We start from the raw sequence: 17,505 nt of genomic DNA, 5'->3' as shown, positions 1-17,505 counted from the left end.
CCCTGGGCATGGCCCATGGCAGGGCAATAAGAGGTGCCAGTAGACCATGAGGAGTAAAGAGAGGTGGACCAAGGGGCACCTGACTAGAACGCAGGTAGATGGGGGAAACAGAGAGCAGATCAGCTGATGGCACATGGTGGTGGCATGTGTTTCCAGGTAGGACCTTTCCTACCAGAGGGCAGAAAACCTCCCCAAATTCGGGCCCAGAGACTTCAGCCGTGGTGCCTGAGGCTGAGGATGCCCTAACCTGGAACCGCAGACCCCTTTGAAAAATCAGTCAAGACTTTCTTTACTGGTTTGTCCTGTGAAGTGTAGCATTTCATCTGGAATAAGTGCATTTGCAGGGGAGCATTTGCATAACTAAGGTGTGGTCTGTGGGTGCCTGAGGTGGGGAGGGTATAACGGCATGACCTGAAGCATCCTCTCTGTGATAGTAAAGAACAGTTTATGAGGCCAAACATTTTGAAATTCAGCTCTGTAGGTTTTTCCTAAGTAGTCAAGCTATTATTATTGTTATTTATATTCATATAGCATCTAGTAGCCCAAGGTACTGCATCAAGTACTGCACAAACTAAGTGATGGCTCTGTTAATTCTTATGCGAAGCAAATCTCCCTTTGGGCCTGGTTCGATAGACACCAAAGTGTCTAACTGACTTAATCAACATGAAAAATTTCCATTTAATTGCTGGGAGACTGCTCCTTGAGTAGGGTTACCTGCATGATTGTGTATGTGATTAAGAATTCTTCTTTCTATTTGGCAGAGCTGAACAAAAAATAGCTATTTTTTTTCCCGCCTCTGTAGTCTTTGACAAACATGAGAAACTCACATCTTCAGTGGAGGCTGTCTTGCTGTATGACAGAGGAAATGCAAACAGCAAGAGTATTTTTATCCTCAGACCAACTTTTTGGATTTTGAGCACTTGGACTGTTTGACCATAAGCCTCTTTCTCTGCACTGACTCTACTGGAGGCGAGAAGACCTCGTTGTGATAACGAAAATGAGACCCATGGGAGCAACATCTGAGTCAGAAAGAGAGGAGCCTCTTTGCACCCCCACCCTGAGACGAATCATTAGGCAGGTTGCTGAGCCTGTGCTTGGGGTGAATAACTCTATTTCAGTGTCAAAGCGGTGCCCTGAGGTGTGGCAAGGCTGAGTGCTGCAGCCAGCAGCAAGCTCTTTCCTTGTCTGCCGGGGAAGGTGTGGGGCTGCGTCGTAAGCTGGTTTCTCCTGTTGCAAGAGGGTCGGCTTGTTGCATTGATGTTTTTACCAGGCCAGCTTTTACACTGAAATAAAATCTCTCCTTGCAGCAATGGAGCCAACATTTTGGCACCCGAGCATGCTGTAGCTGAGAGCAGAGACATTGTGGAGGTTGATTTCTGCTTGCAGCTGTCACTGACCCACCATGACACATTAAGCACGAGCTGCGGTGCGGGGGGAGGTGGGCACCGTCCCACTCCCACCAGCAGCAGCTTGCAAGCTTCGTTGCAGCAGTGCATGTCACCCTCTGGTCCCACGGGGGTTGAGGGGGTGCTGGCAGCAGGAAGCAGACTTCTAGAAAGCTGGACCAAGCTGGATCCCTCAGTTTCCATGATGCTTGGCGGAAATGCCCAGCAAGTGGGGCAGGTGGAAGATGCAGCTGCTGGGTGGGCGGGGGGGGCGGGGCATGAAGGTTGCTGGGAACCAGGAGAGAATGATTCTGTCCTCTCTGCAAAGTGTGCTGAAGGTGCAGGTGGCTGGGTTACTCAGCACAGGCAAAATGAGCATCATTTCTCTCTGCTGCAGTGGTGACACTGTCAGTTCACTGGCATGATGGGTTACTCAGCCTCAGGGACATGACATTCCAGATCCCTTCAGTTTTCACCTGTGTCTGAGCTCACGCCTGTGCTCACAATGGGAGCTTTTCCCCCTCTTTGGACCCAGGCTTGCAATTTTGCAGTCCAATCAGGCTGTATGTACTACTCATCAAGCCGTGTTGACATCTGCTCCATCACTGTTGCCCACTTGCCCCTGTGCTCAGGTCTTCTTCAGCCTGTGTTTTGGGGACTGTCTGCTCTCCCAGCTCCCCTGCCTGCTGAAGCATTTTCCTCTGCTAACATTGCTAGCCTCGGTTTCTCCAGAGTTTCCTTCACTCCTCCTTATCTTCGCCCCTCAAAGACTCCTGCACCCATGTCTGCTAAACGCTGGCACATCCTCATTTGTAGGTTGCTCAAGCTCCTGGTGCAAAAGAATGAGGGGTAAAACAACAAAAGCTGTCTCCTTTAGCAAATACCAAAGGACTAGCTCCTTCCCATCTTTCTGGACTTCTAGACAGCAAGATTGTTAGATGAAGGCCTGACCTTGTAAGAGAAGAAAAGAAGGCACAGAAAGAATATGTGGGTTTGTGGTTAAGGCATCATTTTGGTAATTTAGTTTTTCTGAGCCTCCATCTTCATGAACAAAACAGACATAGAAGGCAGAGGAAGGGTAGTTTTGGTTGTCTGTAGTTTGCTCATGTGTGTTAATAATATGGCCTTGTAAGATCCAAGTTATGCAATGCCTTTCAGGTGTGATTCCAGCATGTTTCAAGGATCTGCACCACCATCTCAGTGCTAAGCAATGGAGTAGGTCCAGTGTGGCTATTCCCACACTACCGTTGCAAATAAGCCAGGGTCTGTTTTCTGTCTCTGGGCCAGTGCAGGGCATGGCTTGCACCCAAATAGCTGAAGTCTCTTGCACCCCTCAGCTGCTCCCTGCCTCGACTGAATGTCCTCATCCAAATGTGCTCTGGGGGCTGGTCCCTAGCACAAGCAGAAGCGTTGCCTGGGGCATGGCACAGGATAAGGCAGTGCTAACGCACCTGCTAGTGGTTAAACTGGGACCAGATGGCCCTGAGCTGTTCTTCAAGCCCAAGTCCAGAGCATGCTTACCCTCCAGCTTGGATGTCCCCTTTGGTTTTAGTTCGGGTCTTTATTATTTTAATTTTTATTTTTCTTTATGAGCTATTGTGTTTTAATTAACTGTTAATTGCTTGGGCTAGCCTGTGGCTATTTTGGCGGGGGGAAGGAGGGGGTTTAGAAGGAAGAAGGAATTACCTACTTCAGGGTTTTTTCTTGGTTGTATCTGTCTCCATTTATTCTCCTATTCTTTCAGGCTGTCTCGAGGTAATGGCTGTTAGCACGGTTTATAAATCATTCTACAGAGGTCTTTGAGTAAGCATTTTATTTAAGAAGTATGGAGAAGTGGGCTTTTATTCCTGCAAAAGAGGTGGCTAAGTTCACTGTTATTTCCATTAGATTACTATATTTGGGGTAGAAGAAGTAATAGAAGACTCAAAGATATTGGTCTTACAGCAAGTTCCAACTGTATTACCTCCTCTTTGACTTGCTACTTGATCCATAGGAGCATTGAAGTTATTTATGTTGAAAAACAGCACTTCGATTTAATAGGACGTAGGCCAGGGTACTTGGAAGGAATTTAAAAGCTCACTTTGAAGAGTTGTGCCAGTCTGAAAACCTGAACATTAATGCTCTTGAGCTCTGGAAAAAAAGGTGGATCTGCACCCACATCCAAATGCTGTAGCTCACCTCCATTTCTAGACTGTGTCACAGCAAGTCCTGAGAGCTGAGATTTCTTGCAGCAGAGAGTAAACACAGTTCTGCTACAGGGATTTCAGTGAGAAATCTTTATTCAGGCTGCTGGAAACTGGCATCCTGGCTCCTTGTCTCCTGGCTGCCTGGGATACCCGCCTCTGTTACATGGGCTCTGAGTCCAGGCAGGGACCTCACTCTGGCTGCCAGGTCTGACTACGTTGGTTAGACTTTGCATCAACAAATGTGACTTTATAAAACAGTGAAATCGCTGCAGAAACAGAGAGCACAATGCTGGCCTACAGCAATTTGAAATCAGCTTGAAATGAACCACTTATGGTCATCATGTGGATTTTGAATGATTGTTATGTGGGGATCACATTGAACCTACTTCATCCCAAAAACATCAGAAAAAGGACATTTTGGCTTTAGCAAATGCATAGCTGGGCAGCAGCCCCGTGAGTGCCAAGCACCGCTGGGCTTCAGAGGAAAGTCTGTGAAGAAATGATGTCATGGATGCTTTGTGGTGGTCAGCACATACATCTGCTTTGTGATGACATGTTTTCTGCAGGAAGTCACACCCATCTGTTTTTGAGTTTTGGTAGCTCTCTGTGTGGCTTGTGTGGAGAGGTATGAAGTCCTATCAAGTACAGACCTGTGCCTTTTTTCCTGTGAGGAATAACGAGAGCGCAGGTGGCCAAGCAGGCAGTTGTAACAGTGGTTGTCCCCCAGGCGCCTTGCTTTTCATCCTTGGAACGCTGGAAATTAGTTTTTTCGGGGGCAACATCCAGTGTTGTAAAAGTCAGGCTGTTCTGTGTGCTCCTCTGGCATTGGCATCCTCTCTGTGATAACTTACAGGTTCTGAATAGAGACAGAAATTCACAGATATATATTCCCCTTGAACACTCATCTGCCATGGAGCATCTCAAGAAATGAAATGCCCAACGATGCCTGAAATACTTCCGTGGCGCGGGGTGCTTCATCACACTTCGCAGACAACCGCATTCAGTCTTTTTGTTTGTTTATTTGCAGGATGCGTGCTTGTGGTGTCTGTAATTGAACAGCTTGCACAGTGGCACAACAGTACAGTAAAGGCAGCCATGGAGAGACTGTGCGACTATATACCTGGTAAGTACCAAATAATGTGCCATATGTTATGATGGTACTGCTGTATTTCTGTTAATTAAAAATTCGCATGTGGAGTTTGAAAAAGCTTTATCCACTTCTCATACAGCATCTCGAATGTAGCTGAAAGGTAGCAAGGTGCTATCTGCAGGGAAGTCAGCGGCATGGCTCACTTGGCTTCAGAGCTGGGATTTTGTCCCAAAGTTAGAGTGAATGGGGTTTTATGAAGCCCACACGTGTGTGAGCACCAACACATGCAGACACCTTCCCTCCCTTTTTCTCCACTTTGTCTCTTTGATAGCAGCTTAAAAATAGATTGACTGTATGCCCAACCACTCCTTTTTCTTGTTGATAAGGGTCTTTATAGCAACTGTGGAGATTAAAATGTTTTCAGCAGGTATAGGAAGCTGCTATTGTAAAATCTCAAAAATGGGCTGAGGTTGACAGGTGTAAGATGTGAACATTTGGCCTGCACAGAAAAGCTATTAAAATGTAACTGATGATACAGATTTCAAAAGCAATAGCTGTTCCGTATGAATATATGTAGACTCCCCTTTTTCTGCCCCTTATTTCATCTGCCCGAAGGACCTTACCTGTCCTAATGCACATTCCTACATAGAGGAGAATTTGACTGATAGAATAGCTTTGTGCCTCACAGACCAATCCTATAACTATTTAAATAACTAGATTTCACATTCATGATATCTTTTTAACATTACAAATGTAAAAATATGGCTTAGGATTCTTCATTAAAAAGTCATTTATATAGGACTTCAAGAATTGTATCTCTGAGAAACCATCTTGCTCTGTAGTCCCTAGTTTCACAGAAGATGCATGTAGAATATTAATTCCCCCCTTTCCAAGAGAGGATTTCCTGATGCAGGATGGGGCGGGGATGTAATTGCTGGGATTCATTCATTGACAGAATGACGCTTATCTGATTTCTATTCCTTAAGTCCTATCCTTAGTGTTTTAAATTACAGGCACATAACCATGAAGTTACAATTAATAGTGCTGATCCTGCCATTAAAATACAATTTTCTTTAAAATATTACATGCTAGCTCTATGTTCATGATTCACTCAGTGGACCTTGTTCCACTGACATGTCAAGATATTTCTTTTCAGCTGCAATTCTTTACACACATAAAATCCTATTATCCCTTTAGTCAAATCTGTACAATCCAGTTACCTTCTATGAGATGCATGGATACACCCAATAGAAAAAAACTGACCCTGAACTTGAAAGGAGTGAAAAATCCTATGGATTGTGTGGAAGCTACAGTGTAACCCGATTTATTCCCTCCCAGGAGGTGAATGCTGCAGCCCAGCAGGAATCAACAGCTTCCTCTTGCTGCTTGAAACAATAGAAAAGCTCTGGCTGCTCATGAGGAGAAAACCTACTAAAGCAGGCCATGCCATTTCACCTGGAGGAACAACTTCATTATTATACGGATGCCTACAACTGATTGCAAGAATAACAGCAACAAATTAATGGCAATGGGGCTTTTGCTAGGGCCAAAAAGGGAATAAGAACTCGTGGTTTTTTAAGGGCCTCCTATAATTTCCATTACAATTAAGCTGGGGTTAGATCAAGCCTTCAGTGAAGTTATACAATGTTCAAGAACAAAAAATGTCTAGAGAAAAAGAGAGAAAAGTTCAGTACCCGTCAATCCCACTCGATCCCATAGGCTGTGTAGGAAACATCATTGCATTCTTATTTATATGGAAATATTTGCAATGTGTGTGATTCGAGTGACATGGCCAATAAACCTATGACAGTAAGAACAGTAACGCCATGAGCAAAGGAGCATCTTCAGTAGATAGAAAAGCCAAGTCTGGGGGAATGGGCAGCATTTACAGCGTAAGAGATGTTGTTAGCAAGAACGTATGTTTACCTGGATACTGGCTGTCTGCCTGATGAAACAGAGCTGTCTGATACCCGAAATGTGCTTTGAGACCGTCTGCCTCCGGCGTTGCCTCTGAGTCATGTTCTGCTTCTGTGTTGGCCACTGCTGTGTAAACACCTTACAGCTCAAGTGGAAAAGGCAACATGATTAATACCATCTTTCTTGTAAATATTTATCCTCTGGGATTAAGCCAGAATTTGTGTTTCTAGGACTATGAAACTATAGAGGAAAACCTTACGGATTTTTATCACGTAAGAACAGGGCAGTTTAGGGGATCTCTTTTACCTGAAGCACGGCAAAACCAAGTATATTCTAAATGTTCTCTAAATTTTCCAGCATATAGTTTGTACGAACCTGCCTCTTCACATCACCACCCCTGCCAAAACAAGGCCTGACACCTCCTTTGCAGGATACATGCATGATTAACCAGCTCTTGTCTGTTCAGGCCAAGAAACAGTCAATTTTCCATCATGGGAAGTATCAGACCGGTGCTACCATCATACTCTACCTGTATTCAAACCCCCAATCTCTCCCACAAGTGTCTTTCCTTGGGTGCAGGGACCACTTTTTTTTGCAACAGTACCTTAAAGAAATCTCTGATGAGCTGTCTTCTGGAGGGCAGAGAGGGCATGCTTCATCCAGATTAAAGAAAACTCCCTGAACCAGCATCCTGAAAAGGCCAACAGCTGCAGACTGTGAGAGGAAGCCAAACAAAAAGTGTCAAATATTTGTCTGAATGCAACTACTCCTGCGCAACTCCTGCTCTACACAACATATTCTATACTCTCTTAACACGCACAAACCCCCAGAACCTCTGAGGCAACTCTAGTAGTAGCATCAAGCCCTACATTACTTTCTGCACTTTGATTTATGTGTTTGTCTTCCTCCTTCTTGCAAACCTACTGAGCTGTTTGTTTAAACTGCTTAGAAGATGCTGCAGCATGCATGATTTCTTTTGACTTTTCCATGATGTCATACTTGCAACGTTTAACAAATGCTAGTTATCCTTTTTAGTGTTTATTATGTGGCTTGCCTAAAGCCAGAGAAAGCTTTAGGCAAGGTAAGAAATCCAGGTTTTCCCGTTCTCTGGTGCTATACTGAGGTCATAGATTCACACACCTTTCCCTAAGATAAATCGGCATTCACCTTAATGAACCAACACCTGCTGTATTTTGACTGTTATAAAACCAGTTTCACTGTGTTCAATTACTTTAAAAAATTATGTTTTCTAGAAAAACTGCAAGGTTTCTGTTACATACTTGCTGAACTTTACGGGCCACACATAGCTGAACTGTAAGTATTGCTGTGTCATCTCAGGTCTTGGCTTAGTTTGTTCTTGACATGTACAGATGTGCTGTCAGGTTGAAGTGCAGGGGTTTCATTCTTAAAATCACATTATTATTAAAGGAGAGATGCTTGAGCGTGATTCTGGCTTGGCATAGCTATTCCTGAGTGAATAAATACAGGCTGCCACTGGTAACCATTATCATACTCCTTTTGAATCTCAGATCAGGCCTACCTGATGTAATTACCTTTTGAAATTCAGCTCGCTTGGCTCAGGGAGGAATTTGAATAACCTGTGTGTGCGAGACAGGTCCTACAGACTCACACTACTGTAATACTTGGCCCTTGCTTTCCCTTCTACCTTTAATCAAGCTTTCTAATTGTCAGCCCCTACACAGTCTCAGCCCCGACCTTGATACACACTCTTGGGGAAGCCTACTAAGTAGTGTAAGTGATTAAAAAAATAAAATGTAGGTCATTTTATTCCTCTTTGAAAGTTCTTAGTTTAATTAACAGAGGTTTTGCTAGACCTTCTTCCTCCCCAGGGTTTTTATTTTTATTTTTAAAACTAGCCAAGGGACTGCAAAGTGCTTACAGGACTAAGAAGTCCTATAATCAAACATTTTAATTTAATTCCTGATTAGACAAGAGGTGTGTCCCAAAAAGAAAGAAACAATCTTAGCACTTGTGCTTGGTGATTAAAGGTTAAGGATCTTTGAAGGATTTCTGGTTATTTTCTTGAGTTAATGATCGAACATTCATATGTGCCAAATTGCATATGCATTTACTTTAACCTTTAAGTCTTTGTCAGACTTATGATTGATTAAAAAACAGAACAGTCATAATGTATTTGATCCAGGTGCTGCATATAAAGCATGGTGCTTTTTCATCCTCCTGGGATCCAATTTTAAATGCTGAATAGGATGCAGTGGCAGGAAATCATTAGGACCCAACGCCGCACTGAGCAGTGATTACCGGCCACAGTGAAGCGAGCTGAGGTTATTGTTTGGTGTTGGGGAGGTTTAACTTCCCATGGAAATAGCTTCTACTTTCAAGCACCCAGAAAAACATAATAGTCTTTGGTTTTGCACCATTTCCTTCAGCATAGACAGGGAAATGAATGCCGATGTGGTCTGCCATTCCTTGAAGCTCTGTAAACAGGATCCAGGACGACCGCTTTGTCATCTCTACCCTCCTCCTAAGGTGAGTTGGTTTGCCACTTTTTTCAAAACTACAGGTTGTGGAAGGTCTTTTGAGCTGGAGCTGAACAGTACAGATGCTTCCAGTGCACGTGCATTGCCTGGGAAATAAAGTTCGACACTTTGAGCGTGGACACTTTTAAAAATGTCTGTTTGAATGGAAGGTACATAACGCACTTTAGCTCTGTGGAGCAACAAAAACATGGTTGTTGGAGAATGGGAATTACAGGGCCAAATCCTTTTATACCAGTCTGGGTCAGAGCAGAAGGGTAGGGAAAATAAAATCTCACTTTCTCCAGACTTTATTGTTAAGCATTACAATAAACCCCAAACAAGATACTCAGCTGAGGTTCATCTATACCACCACATTACCATGGCATGACAAGCCATCTCCACATTGCTTGCTCTGCTGTGGCAGCCTGCGTAGGCACTAGTTACCCACTGCAGATGCTGGGCTGTTTGACTTGGATTAGTCTGCAGTGCAAGAGGTTTAAGCTAATGTGCATAATCTTTTGCTGCAGGCTGGAAACATATTTAGTTACCACCATTTTTTTGATGTACAGTTACTTGCTATGCCACAGTAACTTGATTGCATGTCCTAGACCTTTGCTGCTCAGACACATACGTATCTGCATAGGTGCATAAACAGATACAGTTTGTTTTGGGAATGTTTTGGTTGTGGGTTTGGTGGGGTTTTTTTTATTCCAGTCATCACGCAGCCCCGGTCACACTAAAACCTGTGAGTGATGGTGGTTGTCTGGCAGTGTTGAAAAGCAAGTGATTCACTTAGGCAGCTATTTTTGTAAATCTTTTTCCCTGCATCTGGGTGGATAAAGACGTGTTTGATTTCTAAAGGCTTGCATGTTTTACACAGGGCCTCATTCAACAGCCACTGAAATCAGTCAGAGTGTTTTTACAGGCTTCAGTGAGCTGTGGTTCATCTCCCAGATGGATTTAGGTATGCCAATATTAAGACCTGGAGAAACACTTGCCTTCCAAGAATGGCAGTAACATTTGTTTTATAGCAGGTGTGTGTCCCATATGCCTACTATGCTCCATGCTATGCCAACATCAGATATATGGATGTGCAACCAGCCAGGGGTGAAAGACAACAAGTGCAGGCAGCAGAGAGGGCCTATACTAACTTGACTCAACCAGAATGTTGCCCAAAATTTATCAAACGGGTTCCTTCAGAAATCCTGCATCTGAACTGGTGAAACAGTTTATGGGTCCTTCCACCCTTCCCCAAGGTACATCACAGCTACCCTACTGCAAGCTCCTCCTTAATAACTGCCAGGTCTTTACTCACCCCACAAACATTCATGAGTCTCCAGCACCTTCTGCCCTGGTAGTCGCATGTTTCCCCCAACCCTCTCACCCCCGCGCTTGTAACAACAACAGGGACCCTGCCAGTGACTGTGGAGATTTTTGGGGTTCTTTTTGTTTGTTTGTTTGGGGTTTTTTTTTGTGTGTGTGGTTTTTTTGTTTGTTTGTTTTTTTTTAAATTAGGAAATTAGGAGTTCTGAAGGTAAAGGAGAGAGTACAGCAAAGGCTGGCAGGCTGCCCCAGCCCCCAGTGCAGCAGGTCACCTGGGAGGACAGCAGGAGCTGTAGCAATGGTGGCTGCACGTGCACTGCGCTGCCAGCCCGAGAGTTAGATTTTCATATGGACTGACTTGCTTGTGGAGGGGAATAAAGAGAAGTAGGAACCACCCTGCACCCTGACTTCTGCTGGTGGCAGAAGTGCAAGGGGCCTCTTGGAGTGAAAGAGGATGCAGGCACTGAACTGCGCTTAAAGGAAGGGATGGACTCTCTGTGGCTGCGCAGCAAGCTACTCTGTGTCTGGAGAGGGGGCCTGTTTAAACTGAAGTGGCTCCCGTGCAGAAATTAGAGGATCTGTGGTGAAATGCCTGGCCTATCAACCAGAGGGGACATAATGCCACTCATGGGTTTGCTGTCAAATCTTTGGTTAGCTCTTCCCATCTCTCAGAGCAGCTGTTGGACCAAGCCGTTGACTTTTTCTACCTCTAGCGACAGCTCCAGCGACTGCACTTTCTGCAAGGGCAACAGCTGAAGAGGGGATTTTTTTGGTTTTGTTTTTTAAATAAAATTTGGACCTTCGTTTGCATGGTCTGGAGACTGTACTGCTGAGTGAGTGGCTCCAGCAAACCCTCTCCCTTCCAAGTGATAGTTAAATTCCTTTCTGTTGAGGTGTATTTGTTCCTCACCAGGAATGAGGGAACTCTACCAACAAAACAATTTCTCTACCATGACTGTGCCCTCCATTTTAGTTCACCTGATGCCCTGAGACAGCGTGAGGAGACTGGGGGTGATGGGAGGAGAAGAGCAGTGCTTAGAGTTCACGCTCAAGTGCTTGATAAATTAACCACGGTAACTCTGTGACAAGTCAGACTGAGTAAAGACGAATTATGGGTGAAAAAAATTAATATACCGTCAGAGACAGAGATGCATAAAATGCAGTTTACCTCACATTTTCTTCTTTGGTGTGTAATTTGATTGATCACTTCAGTTATATGAGCCTGCAAATGTTGGCTCAGTCCCCTGCCAAGTGTTTGAAGAAGACTTTAATACTAATGACTGTTTTGTTCAACTGTATTGATTTTCAGGTGCTTCATTTATTCATTTAGACTTTTGGATGCCTATTTTCCCAGAATTAGTATCATATTTGTACTAGTGAAAAGAGTAAAATAGATATAGAGCTACTTGCCTTTATAAGCAGTGTAATGTTCAGGTTTTAATTGCCTTTAAAGTGTCAAATACCAACGTGTAGCTGCTTTTTCAGTTAATAGTTTATTTTGTTCTGTTTCTGTGATGCTGCTCTAGTGAGACCGTGTGTCTCAAGGAAGGAGGAGCCTCTGCTTCATAGGCCTTGCAAACTATCTACATAATGGAGACACTGCAAGCCGAGTAAATGATACATGCATTATATTACATACTTCCCTGGTCTCTAACAAATTAGCCCAAATTAATTTTTTTGCCAACCTGCCTGGAGCCATTAGCACTGTGTGATTATTCTAGGAGACTTGGCTCTAATTATGAAATTAAAAAATTGCTCCATTTGCACAGAGCACAATGCTCCGAGCATGGAGCTGGAGGAGGGGGGCATCTAACCTGGGCAAGGGTGGTTCCATGGCAGGGGCTTCCGGGGGCCATGGGCGAGGTGGGCTGCCCTGCTGGTGGGCAGTTTCAGGAGCAGACCCCTGATGTCCATGGGGAAGAGTGGAAGGAGCACTCATGGCTCCTGGGTCACCAGCACGACTATGTGAGCAGATGTCACTTGTAATGGGGTCCGGTGAGCCCCTAGCTGCCATCAGTGTCCCATAGAGCAGAACCTGGGACAGGGCTGGAAGTGCAGATAGATGTGTATGCACAGGCTCTCCCATCACAAGTTTCTTGCGCCACAAGAGGTTCTACTTTACCCTTCGTATGAGGGTAACAACACTAGGGGCTCCTTCGAGTCAGGAGGCAAAGTAATGTGGTGCATCAGAAGTATATGCTTCTCATAGGTAGCTGTAAACTGGGAAGCATCTAAAGCTGCTGTAATATGCCTTGTGGTTTAAGGTACATGAACAGCAGATGCTCTACCATTGGCTGCAGCACCACTCCAAAATGCTGACAGTGGGTACAGGTATCCAAATTAGCTGGTTTAGGATGACTGGATATTTTCTTTGGTCAAAAAAGTTTATCAGCTCACATGGTGGAGGACTTTCTGCACCAGGTCCTGTGATACGGGGACATTCCTCTAGTGACCAAAAAGGGCTGAAATAGGGTGTGGCGTTTTAGGCACTGCCTACCAAGCTCCCCTTCTGGCTGCAGGAGCAAGCAGGTTTGCAGGAGATTATTCTCAGCTCGTATCTAGATTCTTCTAAGCCAGCTGGCCTGTTCAGTTAAATGGCAATACTTTAATTGATTTTGTTGGGACCAGAATAATGGCACAACTTCAGCACTGTAGTCCTGCTGCTGGCAGTCTCTTAAATGGTCTGTGTTGGAAGCAGCTTGTACTCTTCTTTCTGCCTTTCAGAGTGTCTCTTCCTCTCCCCATCACTTTTCTGCTCCAGATTATTAGAGATCTTGTGGCTGCAGATTTTAACTTAATATCCAGTAGGAGAATTTTGCTAGGAGTCGTCTTACGTCAGCAAAAATATACATATTTATGCTAATGTCATTTTTTCTTACCAAAATAAGCTTCGTTGCCACAGGCACTTATGCTGGTTCATGTCCCCTCTATCAGGTCCTTCAGGGACTTCATAAAAAGCAAAAGACACATCCCTCATGGACATCACTGTGGCCAGCCTGCTCTTTGACAAAGTAGTAGCCAACCAATTCTGGCTGGAGGAAAGAAACCCTTTGGGCTTTCCTAAAATAAAAATACTCCCACTATTTTCTCTTGTTCCTCTCTCTCTTTCGGTGAAAATGTGAACTGCTTCCCAGGAGGTGAGGCAGAACCAAACTCTGGGGCAGGAATGCTTCTGCATTCTTGGTAAGAGCAGGCCGCCAGCCAAAGGCGGACCTTGTGGCTGGGACCCGTTTCCTTCTTTTGAGACCACAGGGTATAAAGCAAGCATCTGGGAGGCAGGCTAGGTCCTGGGGAGCAAGATGCCCTCCTTCTAGCCTTTCTTTCTGGAAATAGGTAAAAACTCTACTGAAATGTGAGTTGGTTCTGCTGCAGTCAGAACTGAGCCCTGAAGAAACTCATATAGAAAAGCAATAGCAGAAGGCACAGATTGAGCACTAGTTCTTCCTCTTTCACTTGCTTCTCACCATTTCCTTTGCTCCTCTTCATTGGCAGAAAATAAAATGCAAAAAGAAAACCAAACAAACCCAAAAAACCAAACCACACAACCCAAACTTTCACTAAATAAACCCAAATATAGCAGGGGGAACAGGGTTTTCAAGGTGCTATGTGCGGTTGTGTTGTACCAGTGCAGAGGCTGCCCCAGGCAGGACCCCTGAAAACAAGTCTCAGGTGACCCACAGGTGCAGTGGCATCTGGGGTGGGAGGCTGGAAGACAAAAATGTGAAGATGAGGAAGCATTGCTCATAGAGGCTGACTGTGTTTTGCAGAGGTAAGCTAGAAAAAGTAAATCAAAGTGTTTCATCCAGAACACACAGAGTCCAGAGTCCAAAAGAAACAAGTGATGTAAAATGAGCAGAATTCAGAGTAATTGCCCTGGGAGAAGAAAGGAGTGAGTCAAGCTTTGCCTGTTTCAGATCTGGGCTTGCAGGGAAGGTCCCTATTTTGCATCCAGAGTACATATCGTTTGGTTTGGCTGTCCCATGCAGTCATAAAGATTCCCCCTATGGCCTCTGCAGGATGAATGTGGGAGTGTAGAACAAATCCCGGTTTTGCCAGTGCTGTTTAACAAGCTTTGCGTTGTTTTGGTACCTTGGTACGCGCACTCGTGGGGAAAGGATGAAAAAACGCGTTAGAAGGAAAATTTGGAGTGTTTTGTAAATATCCACTCTCCTGGGAAAGAGCTGGCTAACAAAGGTGATAAATGAGAGAGAATTAGAGTTGGTTTGTGTGTTTATGAGAAATAGATCTGTTTGCAAAAAAGTCATTACTGGGAATACATGGGCTCTGTGGAGAGCATTGAAAGAAGGCAGTGAATGAAGTCCCAGTGACTGACTGCTCTGCCCTCAGCCCCATCCATAATGTGGACATCCATGATGTCCATCTTGTGTATGCCAGGCAGGAGGGCCACGCTGATTTGGGCGGATGGAGCTGGCTGCTCCCCAGAACCTCCGCACACCCTCCAGGCAGCAGCTGCAAGGTCATCCATCAGCTGCTGGAACCCAGGGACCCCCTTCCTCGGTGGTGTTTTCATGCCATGGGAAAGACAGGAGTCTGCTTGCTAGTTCAGTTGCAGCAAGAGAGGTTTTATGGGCTGTATGGCCTTTGGTGGCAGGCTTGGCATGCTGGCGTCAACCAGGAATTACAGGTGACCCATGAAACCAAGAGTGTTTTCTTCCATATGAGTGTTCCAGCTGCCACTCCTCCATAGCCCACCCTGGAGTCCTGGCTGAAGTAACTTCTGCAGCAGGAGAAGATCTCATCCTTAGTGTTTCAGAAAGAGCATTTTCTACATGCGGGGGCAGTTCAGCCTTTTCTCCCTTGTTTTCTGCTTCCTGTGTGCAATATTGCTGTAGCTGTCTGAAGCGTGCATTTCTCACTCTCTGCTGCTGAGAGCAAGAAAGGCCTTTCCTCCCCTGCCCAGCAGAAAGGGATTGATAAATCCTACCTCTGGAGATTTTTCATCTATCACTCTCAATTTTAAGCCATCTTCCTTATCTGTGTCACAAGTTATTTTATCACAGAAACGACAGCAGCTGGTAACGTACAACATAACTATGGCAAATGCAAGATGCATTTTTGTTTTGGGGCACAGAAGTTGCCCAGGGGGAAGGCACTAGGAAACAGTGTCTTGGCTCATTCCTAGAATCTTTCATCTATTTGTGACATACCCAGATTTTTGTAAGAGTATAGGCACAATGAATTATATATATTTAGCACATATATTAATGTGACACATATATTAAAAAACAATAACTTAAAAGTCTGTTCCTTGCTGCTTATGCTTATTCTTCCTTATCCCTTTATATAGTTCACTATAAATTTTTGACCCTTGAATATCACAGTTAATTAATTTACTTTGATCACTGCCTAAATCAATTATAATGACATACTAAATTTTATCCCCAGTAAAAATATGTTGGCAATGGTTGCTTTAAATGCAAATATATGCTGCTTTAATATTCCAAGCTGGCATGCCCGCTGTTCAGTAAGATGTCATCACTCGAGGGATATTTTCTTTTTTTCTCAAATGCTTTAATACTACCACTTGGCGAAGCATACTTTTTCCCCACGTGTTGAGTTCCTGTAGCTCTAGCCAGATAAATATAAACTTGTGCTGAATTTACCTCGGAGCCCTTAGACCCAGCTGGTGTTAAGCTGGTAGTTATGTCCTTAGGCTGGGCTGTAGGAGGGACTGATGGCAGGTCATTGTCAGATGAACAGTTTGGCCTTGCTAGTAACTTGGATCAGAAATAAAGTATTAACATGTTTGTGATACACTGGTTTTTTCTTTCCATTTGAAACATTTTCAAAAGTATTTTATCTCCTTTTTTTACTTTTTTTAACCACTCCTTAAAGCCTACAAAACAAAAGCAGTTATTCCTTCTGAAAGAGGGCAAATGGGCAGTTTTTTTCAGCCACCTTCATGCCGAATGCCGAGGGGAAGGACAGAGGCCATCACGCAGATCCTGCCTCACAGATATGCCTGTTTGCAAAAGTGGCCTAACAAATGCAAGACAACATATGGGAATTATCATTACTGAGATGGAAGAATATTGTCCAAAAGTGAAAATGGAGCAGCAGCGGGGAGCACACTGGTGTTATGGTGCCAAAAGCGAATGCTTTTGCCTGAAGTTTGCACCCAAGTCTGCAAGCTGAACTCATCGCAGGGACACTCGGCAACTGGCTGTCTCATGGGCAGGGCACCAATAGTACAAACTTAAATCACCCTCCCAGACCCCTGTGACTGTCTTTTTTTTCTTTTTTTTCCCCTAAATTGAAGCTGTGAGATCTTTTCGTACAGGAAAATGTGGCTGAATTTAGAGAATTGCTGTTCATCAGTGTTACCAAACAGTTGTTAAACATTTTGGACTGCATGAGCATATCTGGTGCATCTCCTCACCTCCATGACAGGGAAGAGTCCTTGCGGCAGGAAAACCAGTGTGGTCCTTCCGTGCTGTGGTATGGGACAGATTTCTTAAGGCCAGGGGTAAACGCTTAACAGCACAGTGCAGAAACAGTCCCTGCTTACTCCCCACGCCTCAGCATTCAGCCAGGCAGGACCCAGGGCTGTAGACCAGGCAGGCTGCAAAAATGTATTGGTTGAGGTTTCTGCAGTGGCAGAGACTTGAGGAAGGCTTGAGAGCAGGACCTTGGCAATGCTTGGCAATTCATGGCCATGGTAAGTGGCTATCAGTGTGTGTTTGACCACAGCTTTGCTGTACCATGCATGGCACATCCGTCCTCCTGCTGGCAGCAGTGCTGGTCCCTGGCCATCACTCACACTCACAGATGGTGCCCCCTGCACAAAATTTTCTCTCCTCTTTTGAGGAGCATGTGTGTGAAGGTATTTGAGGAATTATTGTGGTATCACCAGTAGTTGACTTCTTTGTAACCCATGGCCTTATGATGGCCAGCCCAGGAAAGGATGCCTTTCCAAGGATTTTTCTTTCAATGGTTCTCCCACTCTTCCTTTCTATTTAGGTATAAGTATCCTCATTGTGGAGGAATCCCAAAATGCTTCTTCAGCACAAGTTTGCATGGACCCAACAGGAAAACAGCCTTGCCACTGTCAGCAAGAACTTGCCCTCCAGGGCAGGTATTTCCAG

At 44.6% G+C, this 17,505-nt stretch overlaps 1 protein-coding gene across 1 annotated transcript in view; it reads left to right on the top strand.

Moving 5' to 3' along the window:
- Positions 1 to 17,505, top strand: part of AOAH (acyloxyacyl hydrolase) — an 87,246-nt gene that overhangs the window by 10,829 nt on the left and 58,912 nt on the right. Inside the window, exons 3-5 of the mRNA XM_064443944.1 lie at positions 4,599 to 4,694; positions 7,832 to 7,892; positions 8,987 to 9,086. Coding sequence (XP_064300014.1) covers positions 4,599 to 4,694; positions 7,832 to 7,892; positions 8,987 to 9,086 — 257 coding nt within the window. The remainder of the gene's footprint in view (positions 1 to 4,598; positions 4,695 to 7,831; positions 7,893 to 8,986; positions 9,087 to 17,505) is intronic.

Source organism: Phalacrocorax carbo, chromosome 2 (genome assembly GCF_963921805.1).
Source record: "Phalacrocorax carbo chromosome 2, bPhaCar2.1, whole genome shotgun sequence".
Classification (NCBI taxonomy): domain Eukaryota; kingdom Metazoa; phylum Chordata; class Aves; order Suliformes; family Phalacrocoracidae; genus Phalacrocorax; species Phalacrocorax carbo.
The sequence above is the reverse complement of the archived record's forward strand: the minus strand, read 5'-3'. Positions and strand labels throughout refer to the sequence as shown.